At 46.1% G+C, this 19,489-nt stretch overlaps 1 protein-coding gene across 8 annotated transcripts in view; it reads left to right on the top strand.

The window, feature by feature from the left end:
* The window catches only part of SETD1B (SET domain containing 1B, histone lysine methyltransferase), a 70,162-nt gene extending 53,441 nt beyond the window's left edge, over positions 1-16,721 (top strand). For all 8 annotated transcript variants that reach the window (XM_083716817.1, XM_083716818.1, XM_083716812.1 and 5 more), the window contains 6 exons: positions 1,568-3,130; positions 5,959-6,125; positions 7,363-7,494; positions 9,234-9,353; positions 10,378-10,515; positions 12,119-16,721. In XM_083716817.1, the coding sequence (XP_083572943.1) occupies positions 1,568-3,130; positions 5,959-6,125; positions 7,363-7,494; positions 9,234-9,353; positions 10,378-10,515; positions 12,119-12,292 (2,294 nt within the window). In that variant the 3' untranslated portion in view covers positions 12,293-16,721. The remainder of the gene's footprint in view (positions 1-1,567; positions 3,131-5,958; positions 6,126-7,362; positions 7,495-9,233; positions 9,354-10,377; positions 10,516-12,118) is intronic.
* Positions 16,722-19,489: the final 2,768 nt, after the last annotated feature.

Raw genomic sequence — 19,489 nt, 5'->3', positions numbered from 1 at the left:
TCCCGCCCCTCAGCTGAGTGAGTCCTGATGCTGTTCTGATTCATGTGAGCTGGAGGGGCAGTGCAGGGGCTTCCTCAAAGGCACGTGCAGGCAGGCAGACGGAGTCCAATAAGGTGCTCTGCCTGTCTGCCTGCACCTTTGCTGTCTGCAGGCAATTTGAGCTGGTGCAATGTATTGCCAGCTCAAATTGTTTGGATGCAGTATTGTGATCTGAACACCATACCAGTTTCAGACAATTTATCAATATATCACCCAGCTCTAGTTCTAAGACCAAACAAAGTAATTGATAGCGTTGTGGTGTTCCAGTGACATGGCAATTAAGTCATAATAGTTGTTCCAGCTTCTTTTTTAAACATGAACTCGGTTCAGATGTAGCAATGTGGCTTGGCATTTATGAAAATGAATGAATGAATGAATGAATTTATTACGGTCATAGACCAGAAAAAACAACGATAGTTTACAAGGGGAGTAATGGTGTCAATTAAAAATTGTAAAATTATACATAAAAGCAATACACATATGCACACACACACACACACACACACACACACATGCACACACGCACTACAATATATGTATAGACTTAAAAAATGAGGGGGCATTTATGAAAATGAGTTTCAGCCTGGTTTCTTCTGTAGAACCATGGTTTCCAGTTATGTGGTTTGCACATAAACAATGGTTTGCTAGTTCAAATGTCATGGTAACTCACAATTTGTTGTGAAAGAGGAAGGTAATAAGCACATGGGTAGGAGAGGGGAAAGGACACACAAGTCCGATCATATGGTGGCTCATTTACCAGAAGTAATGTATTTAGCATTAACTCTGGAAGTGTATTACTCTAATCTGACCAAACTAAGCGTCAAGCAACCATAGCTGCTAGAGAGCCGTAAAAATTTGTGTCCTGGGCTTTTAAGACTCATCTGAAACCCAAGGGGTGCATTGGTTGTCAGATGTGAAATATATTGGCATTATATTCAGCTCTCCTACCCTACCACATGGTTCTACGTGCTCTATGAGAAAGCACTCCAGGTTTCATCCTCAAAGCGCCCTCTCAAACACCCCTGTTCACAAGTCCTCCGATCAGCTAAACAGAACTGCTGCTGGCTGCTAACTCCTCCCCATCTCACTTCCTCGTTCAGCCTGGCTTCTCTGTCCACTGGGTTTGTCACTATGTGGTGGCAAAGATGATGTAGAAAAACTGCTGAAAATTAGGATTGTGTGCACTTTGTGCTGACTGCCCAAGTAGATACCAGTGGGTATCTGGCGTGAAATTTGCTTTTTTAATGGCACAGTTCTAGCCATTGTGATTTTAGACAGGAATTTGAAAATGTGTTAGCTGCATCCTTGAAGACTTAGTGGAGCTTTGCAGGAGGTTGCAAGTGGGTTCTTACCTCAGTGCTCCGTGAACATCCTTCAGTCTGCCACCTGTATAGATCCTGTTTCCATTCCCAGCCCCAGATGTTTGGGGTAAATGCCCTTTGCGTCCCTTCCAGTCTTCAGGCAGTTTTGTAACCACGGTGTATTTCCTTAAGGTGTGTCATTTGCTCCTCTGTGTATTTCTTTCTAGAGGAAGAGTCTGAACCCGATGTCGAGCTGGAGCCTGAGGCGCTGGTCAGCCCACAGCCAGAGAGTCAGGATGAAGAAAACCTCTGTCCACCAACGCCGGTGGGGCTTTTTGGAGACATTTTGGCCAGCAGTACCTCCTTTTTCACCAAGCCGGACAACAACATTTCTGAAGCCTCAGCAAAAAGCCGACAGTCCCGCTCAGCCGAGGAAGAGGACCGTCTCCCTTGGACTCCCGGAGGAGAGCGGCAGGCTCACTTGGAGTCTCCTGGGCTTCCGCTCAGTGTGGTGCCACCCTCTTCGCTTCCCCTCCCCTCAGTCAAATCTGGTAAAGAGGAGCCATTCCTCCTTCCAGAGCAGTTCCCGGATCAGATAAGCATGACCAAACCAGCCCTGGAAGAAGAGCTCCCTCGGACTCCTGGACGGGACATTGCAGCCAAGTGCTCTCACACTTTCTCCAAGTCCCAGAGCACGGACACTGTCCCAGCCACCCCTGGCAATGACGCTCCTCTCACAGGAAGCAGCTTGACCTTAAGTTCCCCTCAGGTCCCAGGAAGCCCCTTTTCCTACCCATCCCAGTCCCCCGGGATCAACAGTGGCGGCATTCCTCGGACGCCTGGGAGGGATTTCACTTTCACCCCGACTTTCCCAGAGCCTGGTGCTACCCTTCCTTGCCTTTCGTCAGGCAGGAAGCCCTCTGAAGACGAACCTGATGAGAAAGTCTTTAAAGAACCTCTTGGTGCTTCCTTACTGGCTGGCATGAACAGTGTTCCCTCCCCCATTCCCTTTGCCAGTCCACCTGTCCCAGCTTTCCTTGCACGTCTCGACTTGCCCCCTAGCCAGCCAGTACCTCTTGCTGCTCTCCCTAGCTTTGCTGTGGACTCAAAGATGCCTCTAGAGGAGTACACCACAGAGGCACGGCCCCTTTTGCCCTACCCAGAAGTCTCTGTGGCTTCCCCTCCTCTCCTGCCTCAGCCTCCCTCCTCTGTCTTGCCCATCAAAAGGAAACCAGGGCGGCCGAAACGATCCTCTCCATTGGGCCCTATGTTGGATGCCTATTCTGGCAAGCCCATTGAGCCTCCTCTTCTTCCCATCCCAGTTGTCTTGACTGAAAGTGCTGTGAGCAAAGATTTGTTGAGTAGCCACCCAGAGGCTTTCTATGCCCTGAAAGATCCGGAAGCAGTGACCCTGGATTTCCGGAATGAAGGCTTCCATGACAAGCTCACCCCAGATGTTCTAGCTGAGAAGCTTCCCTTTAAGGAGCTGGAGAACCAGTGGAACGAGGACTTGAAAGAAGAAGAGGCCTACCTGAAATCCAAAAGACAGTGGAGGCGACAGAAAAAGAGGCCGGAGGATGTTCCAACAATTCCTTCCCCTGAGTATTCCCCTCATCAGTATCACTTCAGGCCCCGCTCTGAGTTTGAAGAGATGACCATTTTATATGACATTTGGAATGGGGGCATTGACGAAGAGGATATCCATTTCCTGTGTGTTACATACGATCACTTGTTGCAGCAAGACAATGGCATGGACTGGCTCAATGATACCCTTTGGGTATACCATCCTCATATCCTTTTTTCCCTTTTTCTTTTTTTGCTGGATTACCAGATTGGGCTTCCTTGGGAATGTATTGTTTTTGAGGAGCTGGTTTTATTGGGCATTGCTGTACTTGTTTGGTAATTTTGTTGTAAGCCTTAACAATATTGCAGAAAAAATATGAAAATATATACACTACATATGGTAATAACAGGTCAGTTCCAGAAACTGTTTAAAAAGGGGAATAAGAAACAGAACTTAGTCTAATGCACTGTTGTCCACAAAATCCTTTCTAAGTTTAGTTGCTAAAATAGCAAACTTGACTACTTTTTAATATTTCCTATTTATTAATGTCATTCAGCAAATATGTCTCTTCAGCAATGACTGGACCACCATCCTGGCCAAAAAAGGACCCAGTTGTTCCTCTCTAGGAGCTGTATAAGAGGAGCAGAAACAGTAACTCATGAGCAGGCTGCTCAGCAGTTCCTGAACCCCCTTGACTGGGCAAAGCCCTGTTTCTAAAGGTGTCTGGCTGGACTCCTGAACGTAACTGACAGTGCCATAACTACAGTCAAAGACAATAGCAGGAAACCACAGGAGGTCCTGCTTGCAGGTTTACTACAGAAATTTGGTTCCCCACTGTGTGGGCAGGATGCTGGACTAGATGGGCAATTGGCTGGCTTAATCCAGCAGGCTCTTCTTACATTTTTGTAAAGGGCCTTTTACATAAAAAGAGTTGGGCATTGCTGTAATGATTATTTGCAGTCATCAGATACAAATGTATTTTTGGCCCTGAAATACTGAGCTAAATTTTACATGACTTGTAGCTTCTACAAGCGCATGAAAACCCGTTTTTGTTCTTACTACACACATCTGCAGAATTTCAAGGTTCTTCTGTGCAACTGGCTGGGGGGCTCAAAAAGCAGTTCTGACATTAAGCCCCCAAACTTCCTAATATATCCCATTTGTTGATATCATCCTGTTGAGGTTAGTCTTCTCTTGTCCCATGGAGTGTGCTGTTTCACACCACAGCAAAACCTCTTGGTCTACTTAACAATTCTGCCAATTGAGTTGACTGTTTCATACTAAAGCAAGAGTTTTTAGAGACGCCTGCTGTGGCAAAGATTTAAAACCCCTATTTAAAGTGCTGGCCTCCTTGGGAGCACTGGAACTGGACAGACATTCGGACCTTTTCCTAGTCTACAGTCTTAGAAATGGAATGGTGCTGATGACGATGACATATAAATAATTTTTGCTAAGCATTGTTGTGGTAGCAACTGAAACAGTGATGAATAACATAACTAATTCAAAATACAGGTGAAGATTAGTAATATGCAAGTACAGCATCTTTTATTTTGAAAGCACTACTAATTTTTAAACATTGTAGCCATTCTGGTGGTATTATTATTATTATTATTTATTATTATTAATTATATCTATATACCACTAACTGGGACGCGGGTGGCGCTGTGGGTAAAACCTCAGTGCTTAGGAGTTGCCGATCGTATGGTCGGCGGTTCGAACCCCTGCGGCGGGGTGAGCTCCCGTCGTTCGGTCCCAGCTCCTGCCCACCTAGCAGTTCGAAAGCACCCCTAAGTACAAGTAGATAAATAGGTACCGCTTTATAGCGAGAAGGTAAATGGCGTTTCCGTGTGCTGCGCTGGTGCTGGCTTGCCAGCTGCAGCTTCGTCAGGCTGGCCACGTGACCCGGAAGTGTCTTTGGACGGCGCCAGCTCACGGCCTCTAGAGCGAGATGAGCACGCAACCCTAGAGTCGGACACGACTGGCCTGTACGGGCAGGGGTACCTTTTTACCACTAACATGCCAAAATGGCTTCTAAGCTGTTTACAAGTTTAAAATAAATTATAAAATCGATATATAATTAAAACACCAACAAATTCAACATCCCCTCCCCCCAAAAAATATAATAATGAAAAAATAAAGGCAGAAAACTAAGTTAAAACTGTTTGCTTAGTACCATCTATTGGCATCATTTTGTTTAGTAAAAATGATATGTAATCCTAACATTTCACAGAACTCTTTGTCAGGCACAATTCAGTTCTGCTTGATGAGTTTTCAAACTTAACAGGTTCGCATTCTCCTCTGCTCAATGGTTCAATGGAAGATTACTTTTTACATTCTTTGTGTCTGGCAGTTGTTAAATAGTGATCTGCTTAACAGAGAAATGGGAAATTCCACTCCCTTACCAAATACATATTGGAGAGATTCCTCTATCTAATGCCTGAAAAAGCACCTTCCCCTCCACTGCTAGGTAAGAGCATTAAGATCAGCAAATGATATCCGGCTAGCTTTGACGTGGCTGGATGATGCTTGGCTTGCAGTAGCACAAAGGTGGGCTCTTCCTCTGGTGGCTCCAGTGTTGTGGAATGCCCTCTCTGCTGAAGAACAAGAGGCCCCATTGGGCCTGGCATTTCACCAGGTATTGAAGACACCCCTAGGTAGGCAATCATTTTACCTCTTCTGATTTTTTACTTGCTTGTTTGTTACATATTTTTATCATGAAAGTTTTTAATGCTTACCTAGATGGAGGGTGTGTGTGTGTGTGAGAGAGAGAGAGAGAGACACAGAGAGAGAAACTCCCGACTTTCTTGTGGCCAGAATGTAGCAGACTCTGCAAAGGTAAAAGCCACACCTATTTCTCCACCTACTTTCCCCTCTGGCCCTGCCCACCACTGGTATTCAGCCCCAGAAAGTGGCCCAGGTGGCAAGGAGGCCCTTGGGCTAGAAAATGTTGCCCATCTCTGGCTTAGGGCCAAGGGCCCAGCAAGCTTTGCTGGCATAATTGCAGGGCCTTGCCGCCCATATCTTTCCTGGGTTTTTCCTTAACGTGGAGTCCACCAACCAGCTTTTCTACTCCAAAGAAGAAAAAACGGGATGATGGGATGCGGGAGCACGTCACAGGCTGTGCCCGCAGCGAAGGCTACTACAAGATCGACAAGAAGGACAAACTGAAATACCTCAATAACAGCCGTGCATTTGCAGAGGAGCCTCCTGCCGACACGCAGGTAAAGGACTGGTCCCCTCTTCTTTCTCCTTGCTGTCCCCTTCTGGCTGGGAGTTCTGCAGGCACCTCCCTCCCTCCTTCCTCTTGAGGTCCACTTGAACCCTCTAACAGTTTGGGGGCAGAAAAGACATGGCATTTGAATTGCACCCTTGAGTTGCTGAATTAATTGTAACCGTCTGGAGATGGTGGCAGGCAGGGATATGAGATGTTAGGGGGTATAAATGGGACAATGTGGCAGGCAAGTCAGCTGGGGTGCGTTCTCGCTTGCCAGAAGAGTAGAGCAGAAAAAGAGCTAGGAAAGGCGGCAGGACAAACTTGTGGGTGGGCGGGGAGCATTTAGTTTGGGGGTTAATTTTTAATAGGATTTAATATATTTTAATATATTTTAGCAGTTCGAAAGCACCTCCGGGTGCAAGTAGATAAATAGGGACTGCTTACCAGCGGGAAGGTAAACAGCGTTTCCGTGTGCGGCTCTGGCTCGCCAGAGCAGCGATGTCACGCTGGCCACGTGACCCGGAAGTGTCTCCGGACAGCGCTGGCCCCTGGCCTCTTGAGTGAGATGGGCGCACAACCCCAGAGTCTGTCAAGACTGGCCCGAACGGGCAGGGGTACCTTTACCTTTACCTTTAATATATTTTATTAGCTCACTTAAAAGAATAGAATGTTCTCTATATAGAATAGCATCATAGAATGGTCCAACTGCCTGCAGTGCAGGAACCTTTTGCCTAGTAAGTAACTGCCTTATGATCAAGTCAGCAAAAAACAATAGTATATGAATTTACGTTACACCACTTTTTGCCAGTTGTTTTGGACCACTACACGGCTGTGTTGGCTTGGGATGATGGGAGTTATAGCCCAAAACATCTGGAGGGCACCAGGTTGGTGGGTGTGTGGCTGGCTTATGCTGCGTCAAGCCATAGTTCCACCTCTCCTACTACTGGCTCCTCTGACTGGCTATGGGCATCCAGCCCTGGTCTTCCTCGCCACCTTCCCTCTTCCTTCAGGCCGCAGGGATTGAGCCTGGCGCCCTCTGCAGGATAAGCATGGGCTGCACTCCCCCTTGGCTATGGGCCAGTCTGCCATCTTTGAGCAGCTCTCTGGGATCTTGAGCAAAAATATTTCTCAGCATGCAGATGCTGTGTCACTGAGCTCACCCCAGCCTTGAAGCTAAACCTGCCTGAGACCAGTTCCGCTCACCTGCTTGCTAACTGCTATGCTGTCCTGGTTTTGGTCCTCAGGGAATGAGCATCCCTGCCCAGGTGCACGTTTCCACCCGGGCTGGCTCTGAGAGGAGGTCCGAGCAACGCAGGCTTCTGTCCTCCTTACCCGGCAGTTGCGACAGTGACTTGCTCAAATTCAACCAGCTCAAGGTACGTTGTGCAGCTTCCCTCTTGGAAGCCTCCATTTACTATAAGCCCTACTGGTCAGTGAACTTGTCTGCCTTCCAAGTGATGAAGTATTTGATTGAGGAATGGCAGGAAAGGGTTAAAATCATGTTGCTGTGGTCTTGGGGCAAGCTTTGGAGAAGGAATCTGCAAGACCCTTTAAGAGAAGGCCTGAAGGGTAGCAGGAATTCTGGGATGTGACATTTCAAGAAATTCCAGGAATTGAGAAAAGTAGCTGGAGAATGAATGGTTAAAATCCCTCAGTTGGCACCATTACAATTACTTGGAATTGCATAATAAAACTTAATTGGAGATACATTTGTGGCAAGTAGAATGATGGTTGCCAAAATTTGGAGAGATTTAAAGGAGTTCCAGGGACGTGGGTGGCGCTGTGGGTTAAACCACAGAGCCTAGGGCTTGCCGATCAGAAGGTTGGCGGTTTGAATCCCTGCGACGGGGTGAGCTCCCGTTGCTCGGTCCCTGCTCCTGCCAACCTATCAATTCGAAAGCACGTCAAAGTGCAAGTAGATAAATAGGTACCACTCCGGCGGGAAGGTAAACAGCATTTCCGTGCGCTGCTCTGGTTTCGCCAGAAGTGGCTTAGTCATGCTGGCCACGTGACCCGGAAGCTATACGCCGGCTCCCTCGGCCAATAAAGTGAGATGAGCGCCGCAATCCCAGAGTGGGTCACGACTGGATCTAATGGTCAGGGGTCCCTTTACCTTTAAAGGAGTTCCAATTCAACTTATTTGTATACTGAAGTATGGCAGGGGCCCTAAATGAAAAACTCACCCAAAATAATAGAACTGTGGAATTGCAGAGTTGGAAGGGATCCCAATGGTCATTTGCAATGCAAGAATTCCAGCTAAAGCATCCATGACAGATGGCCATCCAACCTCTGCTTCGAAACCTCCAAGGAAGGAGAGTCTATCAAACGAGTCCTTTTCACTGTCAAACAGCTCATACTGTCAGAAAGTTCTTCCTGCTGCTTAGTCAGAATCTTCTTGTCACTTGAAGCCATTGGTTTGACTCCTTCCCTCCAGAGCTGAAGAAAACAAGCTTGCTCCCTCCATATGATAGCCCTTGAGATAGTTGAAGATGGCTATCCTATCTTCTCTCAGTTTCCTCTTTTCCAAGTTAAATGTACTCAGCTCCTTCAACCATTTCTCATAAGGCCTGGTTTCCAGACCCTTGATCATCTTGGCTGCAAATCTTGAAAGGACAAAAATGTTTGAACCAACAGTTTTATTATTTACACAAGCAGGGAATAAAATGGCAATTAAATAATCTAAATGACTTTGGAAAACTCATGACTGTGGTTTTGTTCCGAATTACCATGTTGGCTTTAATGCAGTTCCTCACACCCTGGAGATGGCCTGGGAAGAACAAGTTATATCAAACAGGAGTGCCTGTTCTCTTCAAGTAACTCCATATTAGTTTTTACGGACTGCCATTATTTTATATTCTTCATGTTTCTCTGTTTTCTGTTACTCTGATAAAGTAGCATTAAAATGGGAAGTGTGGCAGGAAGGGGCACTGGCTGCCATGGCCCAAGCTAAGCAGCCTCTAAAACGTGGTTTTGGCTTATTTAGAAATGGTTCTTCTGAATGGCATGCTGCTGGGTTGTAAGCCCCGCTGTGCTCAGTCTGCTCCAGCATTGTGCCGGTTTTCGAACAAATGGCTTACAGGCACCCTTTTTCTTGTCTCTCTTCCCCATCGCACAGTTCCGGAAGAAAAAGCTAAAATTCTGCAAGAGTCACATTCACGACTGGGGACTCTTTGCAATGGAACCCATTGCTGCTGACGAGATGGTGATTGAGTACGTGGGGCAGAATATCCGGCAGGTAAGAGGAGAGGAGCCACGCGACTCTTGGCATTGGGCTGGCTCCTTGAAACCTCGGAGTTCCAACCCATAGAGTGGCCTTTGAGCCCCCTTGCACATACAGCAGAGCGAGGGGGCAGAATGTGTTGTCCCATGTCAGCCTGCAGGTGGGCAATACTGTTCCCCTTCTATCCCATTTAGTCCACTTAGAGCACTCTGTTTCTTTTTGCCCCTCTGGCAATAAACAGACCACACATCGTTCAGAAAGTTTAAAATGCTTTATTTACAGATTGAAGGTCTGATACATGCATTGTTCTGTACAGCAGCAATGACAACCCCAGAACTGCCCCCCTTTGGCCATTCTTACTTTTCCAAGTGGGCCTTGCCCCCCCCCATGCAAAATGGAGATCTTTTAAGCTTTCTGCCTTCTTACCAGCATGGGTGGCCCACCCCATTTTGACACCTGATATGAAACAGGAAGGTGCTGCTCCTCACCTGAAATCTCACCAGATGATGCAGAACTCTCACAAGATCTCACGTGAGATCTCACAAGCTCTGTGAAAAGTTCTGCGAGTTCTAATCAGAAGCTGCTGCTGTCAACCCTGAGCTGGGTGGGTGGGGTGCCGCCCTACAAGATTTTGCAGCCTAAGGTGGCTGCTTCAGTCCTGCTCCCTGGGCTCTGGGAAGGTATTGCATGGGATTGGCATGGAAAGAGCTTTTATGCTGTCTGCCTTGCTGTGTTTAATTTGTGTGGTTGAGTTCTGGCCAGCTGCCAAGCAAATACAACTGCAACCACACTAGTCAAATGCACACAACTTGTGAGTCGGCTGTATTGCCGTCTCCTATGCCAGTATCCCTGTGAAAATGCTGCTCTCTGTGTTTACCTTTTGAAATCTTTCTACTTTCAGCCATGGAGGGCCTTTATAAAATGGTGAGCAGCAAAATTCTGACAGGTGTCCCCTCTTTGGTTTGGTCCCTCTTCTCTCCCTTTCTGAATGTGGCTGCTCTTGGAAGGTAGCTCTTGTGACCTTTGGCTTGTTCTGCAGGTAATTGCTGACATGCGAGAGAAGCGGTATGAGGACGAAGGCATTGGCAGCAGTTACATGTTCAGGGTTGACCACGACACGATTATAGATGCAACAAAGTGTGGAAACTTCGCCAGGTTTATTAACCACAGTTGCAATGTAAGTGTTACTTTGCCTTATAAGCTCCACCACTCACTTGGTGGCATCAGACTTTATTCCTGTATTAAATGTGAAAGGGTGTGTAGGTGTACACACACACACACACACACATACACACACACACACACAGAAGTGCTTTTGCTCTCTGCTTGCTCCCCTTGCCAGCCCTGCCTGGTCCGGTTGTGGTGTGGCAACTGGGCTGCATCTGGGCTTCCTTCATTGCTGCCCAGGCAGTAGGAGCCACCATTGTCACTGATCTCACTGCATCAGCAGCTGCTGCTATCCAGACTAGGGCTGTTGTTCGCAGGGGCAGGCGGGGGGGGGGGGTCATCAAAGCAAAGCTTCCAGGACCACCTCTTCCTCTGCTCTCCATTACCAGCTGCTGAGGGCTACCCTGGTCCTGGTTTTTTCCTCACTGCAGTTGCTGCTGCCAAGCCCACAATCTTGTTGTGGCAAGGCCTCATCCCCATGTGCAGAGGGATGGAAGACACCCACCGCTTTGCCACAGGCTCACCCTGTGTCCTGGCTTTATCTCAACTGCAGGCAGGGGCAAGTGGATGGCCCTGAGAGATCCATTCAAAATTGGGCGCTTCTCCCTGGCGTCACCTGGGTTGTGGCAGCGTCTCCCCTTTCCAAGCCCCTGTCACCTCCCCACCCCCACCCCCCAATTCATTTTTGTGTCCCCTGGTGGCTCCAATTGTCATCACAGTGGGGCAACAAACTTGTAGGGGTAGACAGTCCATTTGGGTTGGTGGGTGAGTGGACCTTCCCATTCCAGTGGCCTCTCTGTTTCCCGCAATCCTCAGGCAAGGAGGTGACTGATTGTTGGCTCTTCAGTTTTGATTTCCCTCCCCTGCTCCTCATACCTGTTTATCAATAATAATAATAAAATTTATTTATACCCCGGCCAGAGCCGGGCTCAGGGCGGCTAACACCAATAAAATTAGAATAAAAACATAATGGGGGAGGGGAAAATTTAAAATACAGGTTAAAATGCAATTTAAAATGCAGCCTCATTTTAAAAGTAGCCCATGGATCAAAACCATAAGGGGACGGAAAACATAAGGGTCAGACTGAGTTCAAACCAAAGGCCAGGTAGAACAGCTCTGTCTTGCAGGCCCTGCGGAAAGATGTCAAGTCCCGCAAGGCCCTAGTCTCTTGTGACAGAGCGTTCCACCAAGTCTGGGCCAGTACTGAAAAGGCCCTGGCCCTAGTTGAGACCAATCTAACCACCTCGCGACTTGGGACCTCCAAAGTGTTGTCATTTGTGGACCTTAAGGTCCTCCGCGGGGCATACCCATAGGTACGTGGGTCCTAGGCCGTATAGGGCTTTAGAGGTCAAAACCAGCACCTTAAACCAGTGATCTTTGCAACTTATTTAAGTTTTCTCTGTGCCTAATGCTGTGCTTATCATATGTGCTTCTCAAGTATATTAAAAGTTGGCTAGAAAGAATTTTTTCTTTTGTTTCTTCAGTCTCCCTTCCCAGAAACACAGAACACACACATGCACACACATACTAAGACAGGGATGGGTCCGAAATCTAAACAAGCGAATCAAAATCTTTAAGCCAAAGCTTTTAATTAACTGTTTCTTTTGTTTTAGCCCAACTGCTACGCTAAAGTCATCACAGTGGAATCTCAGAAGAAGATTGTCATCTACTCGAAGCAGTACATCAATGTGAATGAGGAAATTACATACGACTACAAATTCCCCATTGAGGATGTAAAGATCCCCTGTTTGTGTGGCTCCGAGAACTGCAGAGGGACCCTGAATTAAAGCCCAAGGTTTTTGCCGCGTGGTGGCTGTGTCCAAACTGTGGTAGCCGAGGGTGGTTGCACTTTTGCCAAAAAAAAAAAAAAGGAAGAAAAAAGAGAGATGAGGTGGAAGAAGGAAAATGAGGAAGAGACAGGGGAACCTATATGGCACTTTCTATCCTTCTGTCAGGAGAAGTGCAAATTGAAGACACGCACACTAGGACTCTTCAAGCTGCAGGTGCTTTTCATCTTCAGATTCACAACCCCACCTCTCTCCACCCCTCGTGATCGTTCCCCTTACTCAGTGGCACCATAAATCAAAACACTCTCTCTTCTCCCTGCCTCCTGCTCTGCTCGCTCCTTTATGGTGTAGCTCTCATGGGTAGAGCAAGGTACACTTATTATCCTTTAAACACGTTCCTCTCTCCATAAAATGCTGCTACCTTTTACTCATTAGTTTTGTCTTGTGGAGGGTCAGGAGAAAGACATTCAAAAAATGTGAAGCAGAGACTAAAGACACAAGAGGCCATGAGTTGAATGGAAGCTGGCTGGGATCGCCTGCAGTGAGTGCTGGGACACCGACGTCAAGTGGCGGCTTTCTCAAGCAGGCGGGGAATTCTGTCTGGGTCTGCGATGCACAAAAGGACATACCTCCTCCCTTCTGTGGATCAGAGTTGTGGTTGATGTTGTCACCTTGGTGCCCACCTGGGCTTTCTGCACACTGCTGGTCCTTGTGGGGGAGGGAGGGGGGGACTATAGCTTTAGGAACCCAATAATGAACCCACTACTTCCCTTTTCTTTTTAAAAGCAGAGCTGGATCCCCCCCCCCAAATTTCCCCCTCTATTGTAGCACTTGCTATGCTGTAGAAACTGTTGGTTTGGCAGCACTCTGAGTGTGCTCCACCAAGCCCTGTTTCCATACGTCCTCCACACACTTGAGGCTTGCACAGGAAACCAGGGCAAACATCTCCCCCCCCTCCAAATGCATAGAGGCTGTGCAGATGCCAAGTGGGGGGTGAGCTGGGACAAGATCTGTCCTACCCAAGTCAGCGGCTGCTTTTATCTCCTTGGTTTTTCACCCTCATCATCCCATCCCCTTTGGCAGAATGCTCTTGTCCTTAAATGACAATCTTTTAGGTTTCTTCCTTCCCAAGTATTGAAGAGACTTCTGACGAAAGAACCAGGTCCTGCCTGCCTCAGCCCAGTGGAGCCTAGTCCTCATTTAGCTCAGTTTGGTTGAGTAAGGCAGGGAGGGTCCCCAAGGGGTGTGGATGTTTGTGTGTGTGTTTTTGTGTGTCTGTGGAGAGCAACTGTTTTATGGCCTGAGAAAGCAGCATTTTTTGTGGTCAAAGCTTATTTTCAGTAGCAAGCAGATTTCTTGGTCTGACTACATCCTCACTCTCAAATGCCTGTCCTATAATTATGTAGTGCTTGTTTGCACTGGATAGATTAGTGGGGGTTCTTCTTTTGGATTAAAACCCAAGCAAACATTGCAGCAAGAAAAGTGTGTGGGGTGTGCCTTAAAAAAAAAGAAGAATTAGTCTCAAAACTGTTAAAAGAGTGTTGAGTCGGGCAAATATTGAAATATATGCTCATCTTCAGTACTCCTCAGTCTTTTGCTCCTGGATTAAATTTACTGGACTTTAAACTTGGCTGTACTAAGAATTAATTTCCCAGAGAAAAAAATAGTAACTAGAAGATGCACAGATACTCTCTGTCAGGCCTTTTGCCCCTTCGCACAGCACCCACACCTAATTACTCTGGCATTTTGTGTGTGGTCTTGATGGCTTCCATAGTAAGGCAGTGGAATTTTGCTTGCAAAATATAACATCTATAAGTCGGCGGCTTTCCGCCCTTTGAGGTTCAGCAGCCGAAAGGAAGAAGCAAGCCTGGTGTGTCTTTCTGGGCAAAGTGTCTCTGCTGGCCTTGTGGGTTGAGGAGCTTGAACAAACTCTGGCCATTGAGTATGGAGGACCATGTGTTCAGTTGGTTAGATTATCCCAGCCTTCCCCAACCTGGGTCTGTTCTGTTATTTTGGACTACAACTCCCATTGTGGTCCAAAACTGGAGGGCAGAAGGTTGGCAGTGACCTTGGTTCTTTAGCCAGTCCCCCTGCTTCCTTACAGGTTCTCCTTGGCATGTCTTTGGTGTGGCTTTTTAATGCTTCCAACCTTTTGAGAAAGCCACATCCATTTCATGTAACACAGAACATAGTAAGCAAGCTGCCTTATCTACAGGCTCCCACCCTTTCCCATACTCTCTCTCATCCCAGGAGTATAATCCAGCATCTCCTGCAGAAACACCAGCTGGAAATGTAGGTGAGGGCATGTGCAGGAAAGATGCCTCATGCGGCCTCTCTGTATTTATTAACCCTGCATATTTTTGTGTGTGTTAAACAAATTGTTTTCTTAAGGAAGTAGAGCAATACTAAAGCTACTCGTATCAGCGTGGTTCTGCTGGATAGCCTTAGCTTGGAACTTGAAGCAACTTCCTGGCACAGAAGTTGTGACTACACACACACACACACACACACACACACACTTTTAAAAGTGTTTTCTTTCATATACACAAGCGTGTATTGTGGGTCGGGCGTGTAGCGTGGTCATAATTTTAAATCAAGGCTCTGCATTGAAGGGAAATAATTTTTGGGCAAAGGTGATCAGCTTCTCTGTCTCTACTCCAAACGAGGGGAGGATTTTTATGTTCCTTAAAACAAGAGAGGCAGATCTCTGGAAGGAATAACGGCTCCAATCTAAGTCTAGAGATACAATCCTGATCCTACGAGTCTCCACTCTAACCCCAGCCTCCCAAGAGCAGTGCCAAAGTCTCGTCGGCCCATCCGCAAGCCTTGACTCTTCCACTCCAAGTGGAGGGCCGGGCAAGGTGGGTGTGGGATTCAACTTGACTTTCATTGAGTTTTCACACTGGGATTATCTTGCAAATGGAAACGAACTTTCCTGTGCTTTCATCCCAGCCTGCTTGGTTTCATACAATCATTTTCCCTGACTCTAGTTTCCACTTTCAGATTAAATCTTGGAAGGAGCCAGTGATGTCTCACTCTGACAGATATTTATATTGTCAAAGCAGCTTATTAATACAATGGGGGGGAAAATAATTTGTAAACTCTGATGGAGAGCTGTTTCAGTTTTGTCGTTTGTGACCTATTTTCAGGGATCATTTCAGTGCATTTCTGTATAAAAAGTTTTTTAAAGGGTGGGGGAGATGAAATTTTGACATTTAAAATGGACACATCATCTGTGCATAGCAGCCGTTCAAACTCTTCTCTTCAAACACTGTTTCTTGTAGAAACATGTTGATTTTTGTTTTGTATGTTTTTGGCTGTTTTCTTTGTATTTCAGAAGCATGTAAATAATTTGTTAAAAGTGACTATTGTAGTTTGGAGTTCTTTTTTAAAAGATTGTCAGCCCAAGACCTCAATAAGAGAGTGGGAGATTGGGGTGGGGGGAGGAGAGCTGGCGCCATTTACAGCTTGTGTCAAGCTATGTATAATGTAAATTCTGTACAAAATATCTTCTTTTTTTTGTCAAATACGTAGATCAAACTAGAAGCATTAAGAAGCTGAAGATTTAAAAGAAAAACCCTGCCAAGTTAAGGCTTTTTAAAATTTGCCTTTCTGATACCTTAATGTGCAAAATCTATTTATTTCAGACAAGAAAATGTGTATAGTCTATTAATGACAACCTAAAATGTATTTAAGCAAATCTATAACTTTGACCCTCCCCTGGCAATTTTATTTTATAACGTTCCTTCTCAATTACCAACGTAGTATTTGTAGCGGTTACAAAGAAAATTGCATTAGCCACGGTCTGGAGCTCCAAGGTGCTCCAGTGCTTCTCTGTTGCTCCACATGAACAGGGTCTTTGCCAGCCAGCAAAGTCCTGCTCATCCGAAGCTTTCTCTGTTCTCATGAAGCTCTCACCTCACTGGAGCTTCTGGGACAAGGCAGTGGTGGGGAACAAAGGATACTATGAATTTGGGAGTTAGTTCTTAAAATGAAACACTGTGGAGGGGAAAACCTTAGTCCTTGTACCTGAATTCTGTAAAAATACCAGTTTTTAATTCGCAGTGTGAAAAATAAAGAGCTCCTTTAAAAGGAGCAAGGAAAATGGTTTGCAATAAATGGCATCTATTTTTTATGTTCCTTAAAACAAAACAAAAAAAGACAAAATTAAATCTCTGCTTTTGAGATTTGGGATTTTTTTAAACCTTTTGTTCCCTTTTGTTTTGAACAGCTGTATAAGTTTGGGACTGTTCTGTGCTCCGTCTTCAGTATACCTTGTTTAGAAGAACGTGGTTTTTTTTTTTTGTTGTGGGCATGTCATGCTGTAAATATTTGTTCATAATTTTTTTGTGAATTGAATACTATGTACCATTGTATTATAGTAACTTTTATAAAGCAAACCATAAATATACTGACTTTTCTTACAGAAGAGCTGTGTGTTTGGTTTATTAGGCTCCAGGAATTGTTATTGAGGACCGTCTGGAAGCACATAGAAAGAGAAAACCCGTATTTGAAAATACCTAGATATCCACGAAGGTGTGATGTGTGAACATGCATCTTTCTCAAAGAGAAGATTCACATATGGCAGAGCTTCTGGAAATGACGCAAAGGTTGCATGGGCTTCTGAGATACTTGCATTACATTAGTCATGGGAAATGGGAGAGGCAGAAGCAAGGCTGTGTTGTGTTTTTACTATTTTTTGTTAGGAGCCGCTCAGAGTAACTAGGGCAACCCAGTTAGATGGGTGGCATATAAGTAATAAATTATTGTGAGGCAGCCAGCTACCGTGGTGCAAGCTGGGATACTGGAAAGTAGAGCCATGTGTGCCCTGTGGCTTAACCTCTGCCCTCTCAGCCTGCTTGCTGCCCTGGAGGACGTTGACCGCCAGCAACTGCTGAAGTGCAGAGATTGGGGTTGCAGGAGGTGCTATCTTGTCCGTTGTGTCATTCAGAATATTTCGGGCCAGCCAAGCACAGGAGAGAGACCATTGCCCTCATGCTCCGCTTGCGAACTTCCTGGAAGCATCTGGCTGTGAGGAAAACGGGTGGACCTTTTCACCAGATCCAATACGTTCTCTTATTGTTGCCTGCAACCAAATATGGTGTGGAGTTTGAGGATGCCAGCCAGCCAGCTACGCATTCTTCCAGAGCACCCAGCTTCAGACAAGACTCCCCATTGCTTTCCACCCTAACGTTCTGGGGGCCACTGGGTTTGTTCAGTCCTCACCAAGCTGCTTTGGATTTCTCCCCATTTTGGTCTTGTTCCCTCAGTGTTTTTTTATTCCTGCAAAGCTGCTACTTCTGTCTTGTACATAAGATGGTGCTATTCAGGCCACTGAACTGACAGCAGCTGGAGAATGAGTTGCTACCAGCCTGAAAGATGTCCTATCCATTGCCCTTAATATAGAGAAAGGAAAATATGTTTAATGGCTTTCATCCTAAACAAGCGTATTTTCACTGCCCCCCATAAGGACTAGGAACTTGCTTTTTAAAAGTTTTTATCCTTGCAGGGTACAGCTGTGGAGTATATGCAAGAGGTAGGACAGTACAGGATAGGTGTGATGGGATTGTGCAGGTGTGGTGAGCAGGTGAGCACCTCAGCTAACCTCTCAAACCTTAAATGATGCACCAAGACAGGGACAGGAGTCTGTGGTTCTCCCAACTGTTGTTGGACTCCAACTCCCAATAGCCCCCAATCAGCTTGGCCAATGGTCAGTGATGAACAATATCTGAGGGACCACAGTTTGTTACTCCTGTCCTAGATAAGGGACCGGGTGGGGGGACTGCATTGAAATAAAATATGCAATGAAGCCCATCAAGCTTTGAAGATATCTGTGCAGCTTGGTTCAAATAGGAAGCATAGTATTGGAGGCCAGTGAGTTGGGTGTGTGCTGCTGGCCCTTCTGAAATTAATCATGTCTCTTCTGGGGAAGAGAAGAACCCTGCCCCCTAGAAGAGGCAGGATTGTGTTTATATTTTGAAATGCATTTTTTTACTTGAAACGTACATTTGATTTTTGATTTTTTTTTGAGCCAATAACACTTTGGCAAGCACAAAAGCCTGTGGATAACTAAAGTCCCATCCTTGTGTTAGTCCAAGAAGTACAGATTGGGTCACTTTGTACTGAAGTATGAAAAAAATGTAATTCCCCAAGCACTGTGGGATCTGTAAATAGACAAATTCATCTTCCTCTCTCCTAATACAGTGGAACCTCTACTTACGCACATAATCCATTCCGGAGGTCCGTCCTCTGGTCGAAACAGGAAGCTAGAAGAGGCGTCTTGTGTGCATGCACATTTGGCAGTAGTTTCTGCACATGTGCAGGCGGCAGCAGCCGCTTCTGCGCACGTGCAGATGGCAGAAGCTGCTTGCGCGAACTGCGGCAAACCCGGTGTCTACTTCCGGGTTTGCTGCAAACGCAACTTGGAACATCCACAAGACGAGGCGTATGTACCGTAAGTCGAGGTTCCACTGTACCATCTTTATTTGCCAGGACATACTTACCATTGTGTTGATTCATCTAACATAATGTCGTACAAGGACTGCTTGTGTTTTAAGATTATTTATTTCCTTATTATCTGATCCTGACTTGTAGCTGGCTTTGTTTACTTATTGGTACACCTGGTCCTGAAACCTTTGGACAGAGGCTGGGTTAACAATATTTTAATAAATGATGTGAAGATAGCCACTAAGTTTGAAGGGCTTTGAGAAAAAGTTACACTACAGAGGAGGTGGCGGAATCTGCAGTCCTCCATCTGTTGTAGGGCAGGCTACAGTGCTCATCACCCCATACCATTTGCCATACTGGCTTGGGCTGATGGGAGTTTGGGATCCAGCAATATCTGAAGGGTACCAGGTTCCCCATCCCTGCTCTACAGACATGGCACATAACAAGAGCCTCATTGGACAAGGGCAAAAACCATAATGGGAAAGGCTACTTATCACTGGCTTGTGAGCATCTGGATCTTGCAGCTGGGTGCTGCTGCACTCGGTGGCATGTAGGTAGCCACCTATCAACAAAAATGGCACAAGGAAGGGTTCCTTCATCGCCTGGAGTTTGGACTTGATTCATTTTGAGGTCTCTTGCAACTCTCTGATCCCATGACTCAAAAGTTGCAGTTTTTACATAGCCCCAAAACTGCATAGCTGTTACAGTCCTTTTTCAAGTGCCATGCCAAATGCTGGGATCAGGAACAGA

This window comes from Podarcis gaigeae (genome assembly GCF_964106915.1).
Source record: "Podarcis gaigeae genome assembly, chromosome: 16".
In the NCBI taxonomy this organism is placed as follows: domain Eukaryota; kingdom Metazoa; phylum Chordata; class Lepidosauria; order Squamata; family Lacertidae; genus Podarcis; species Podarcis gaigeae.
The sequence above is the reverse complement of the archived record's forward strand: the minus strand, read 5'-3'. Positions and strand labels throughout refer to the sequence as shown.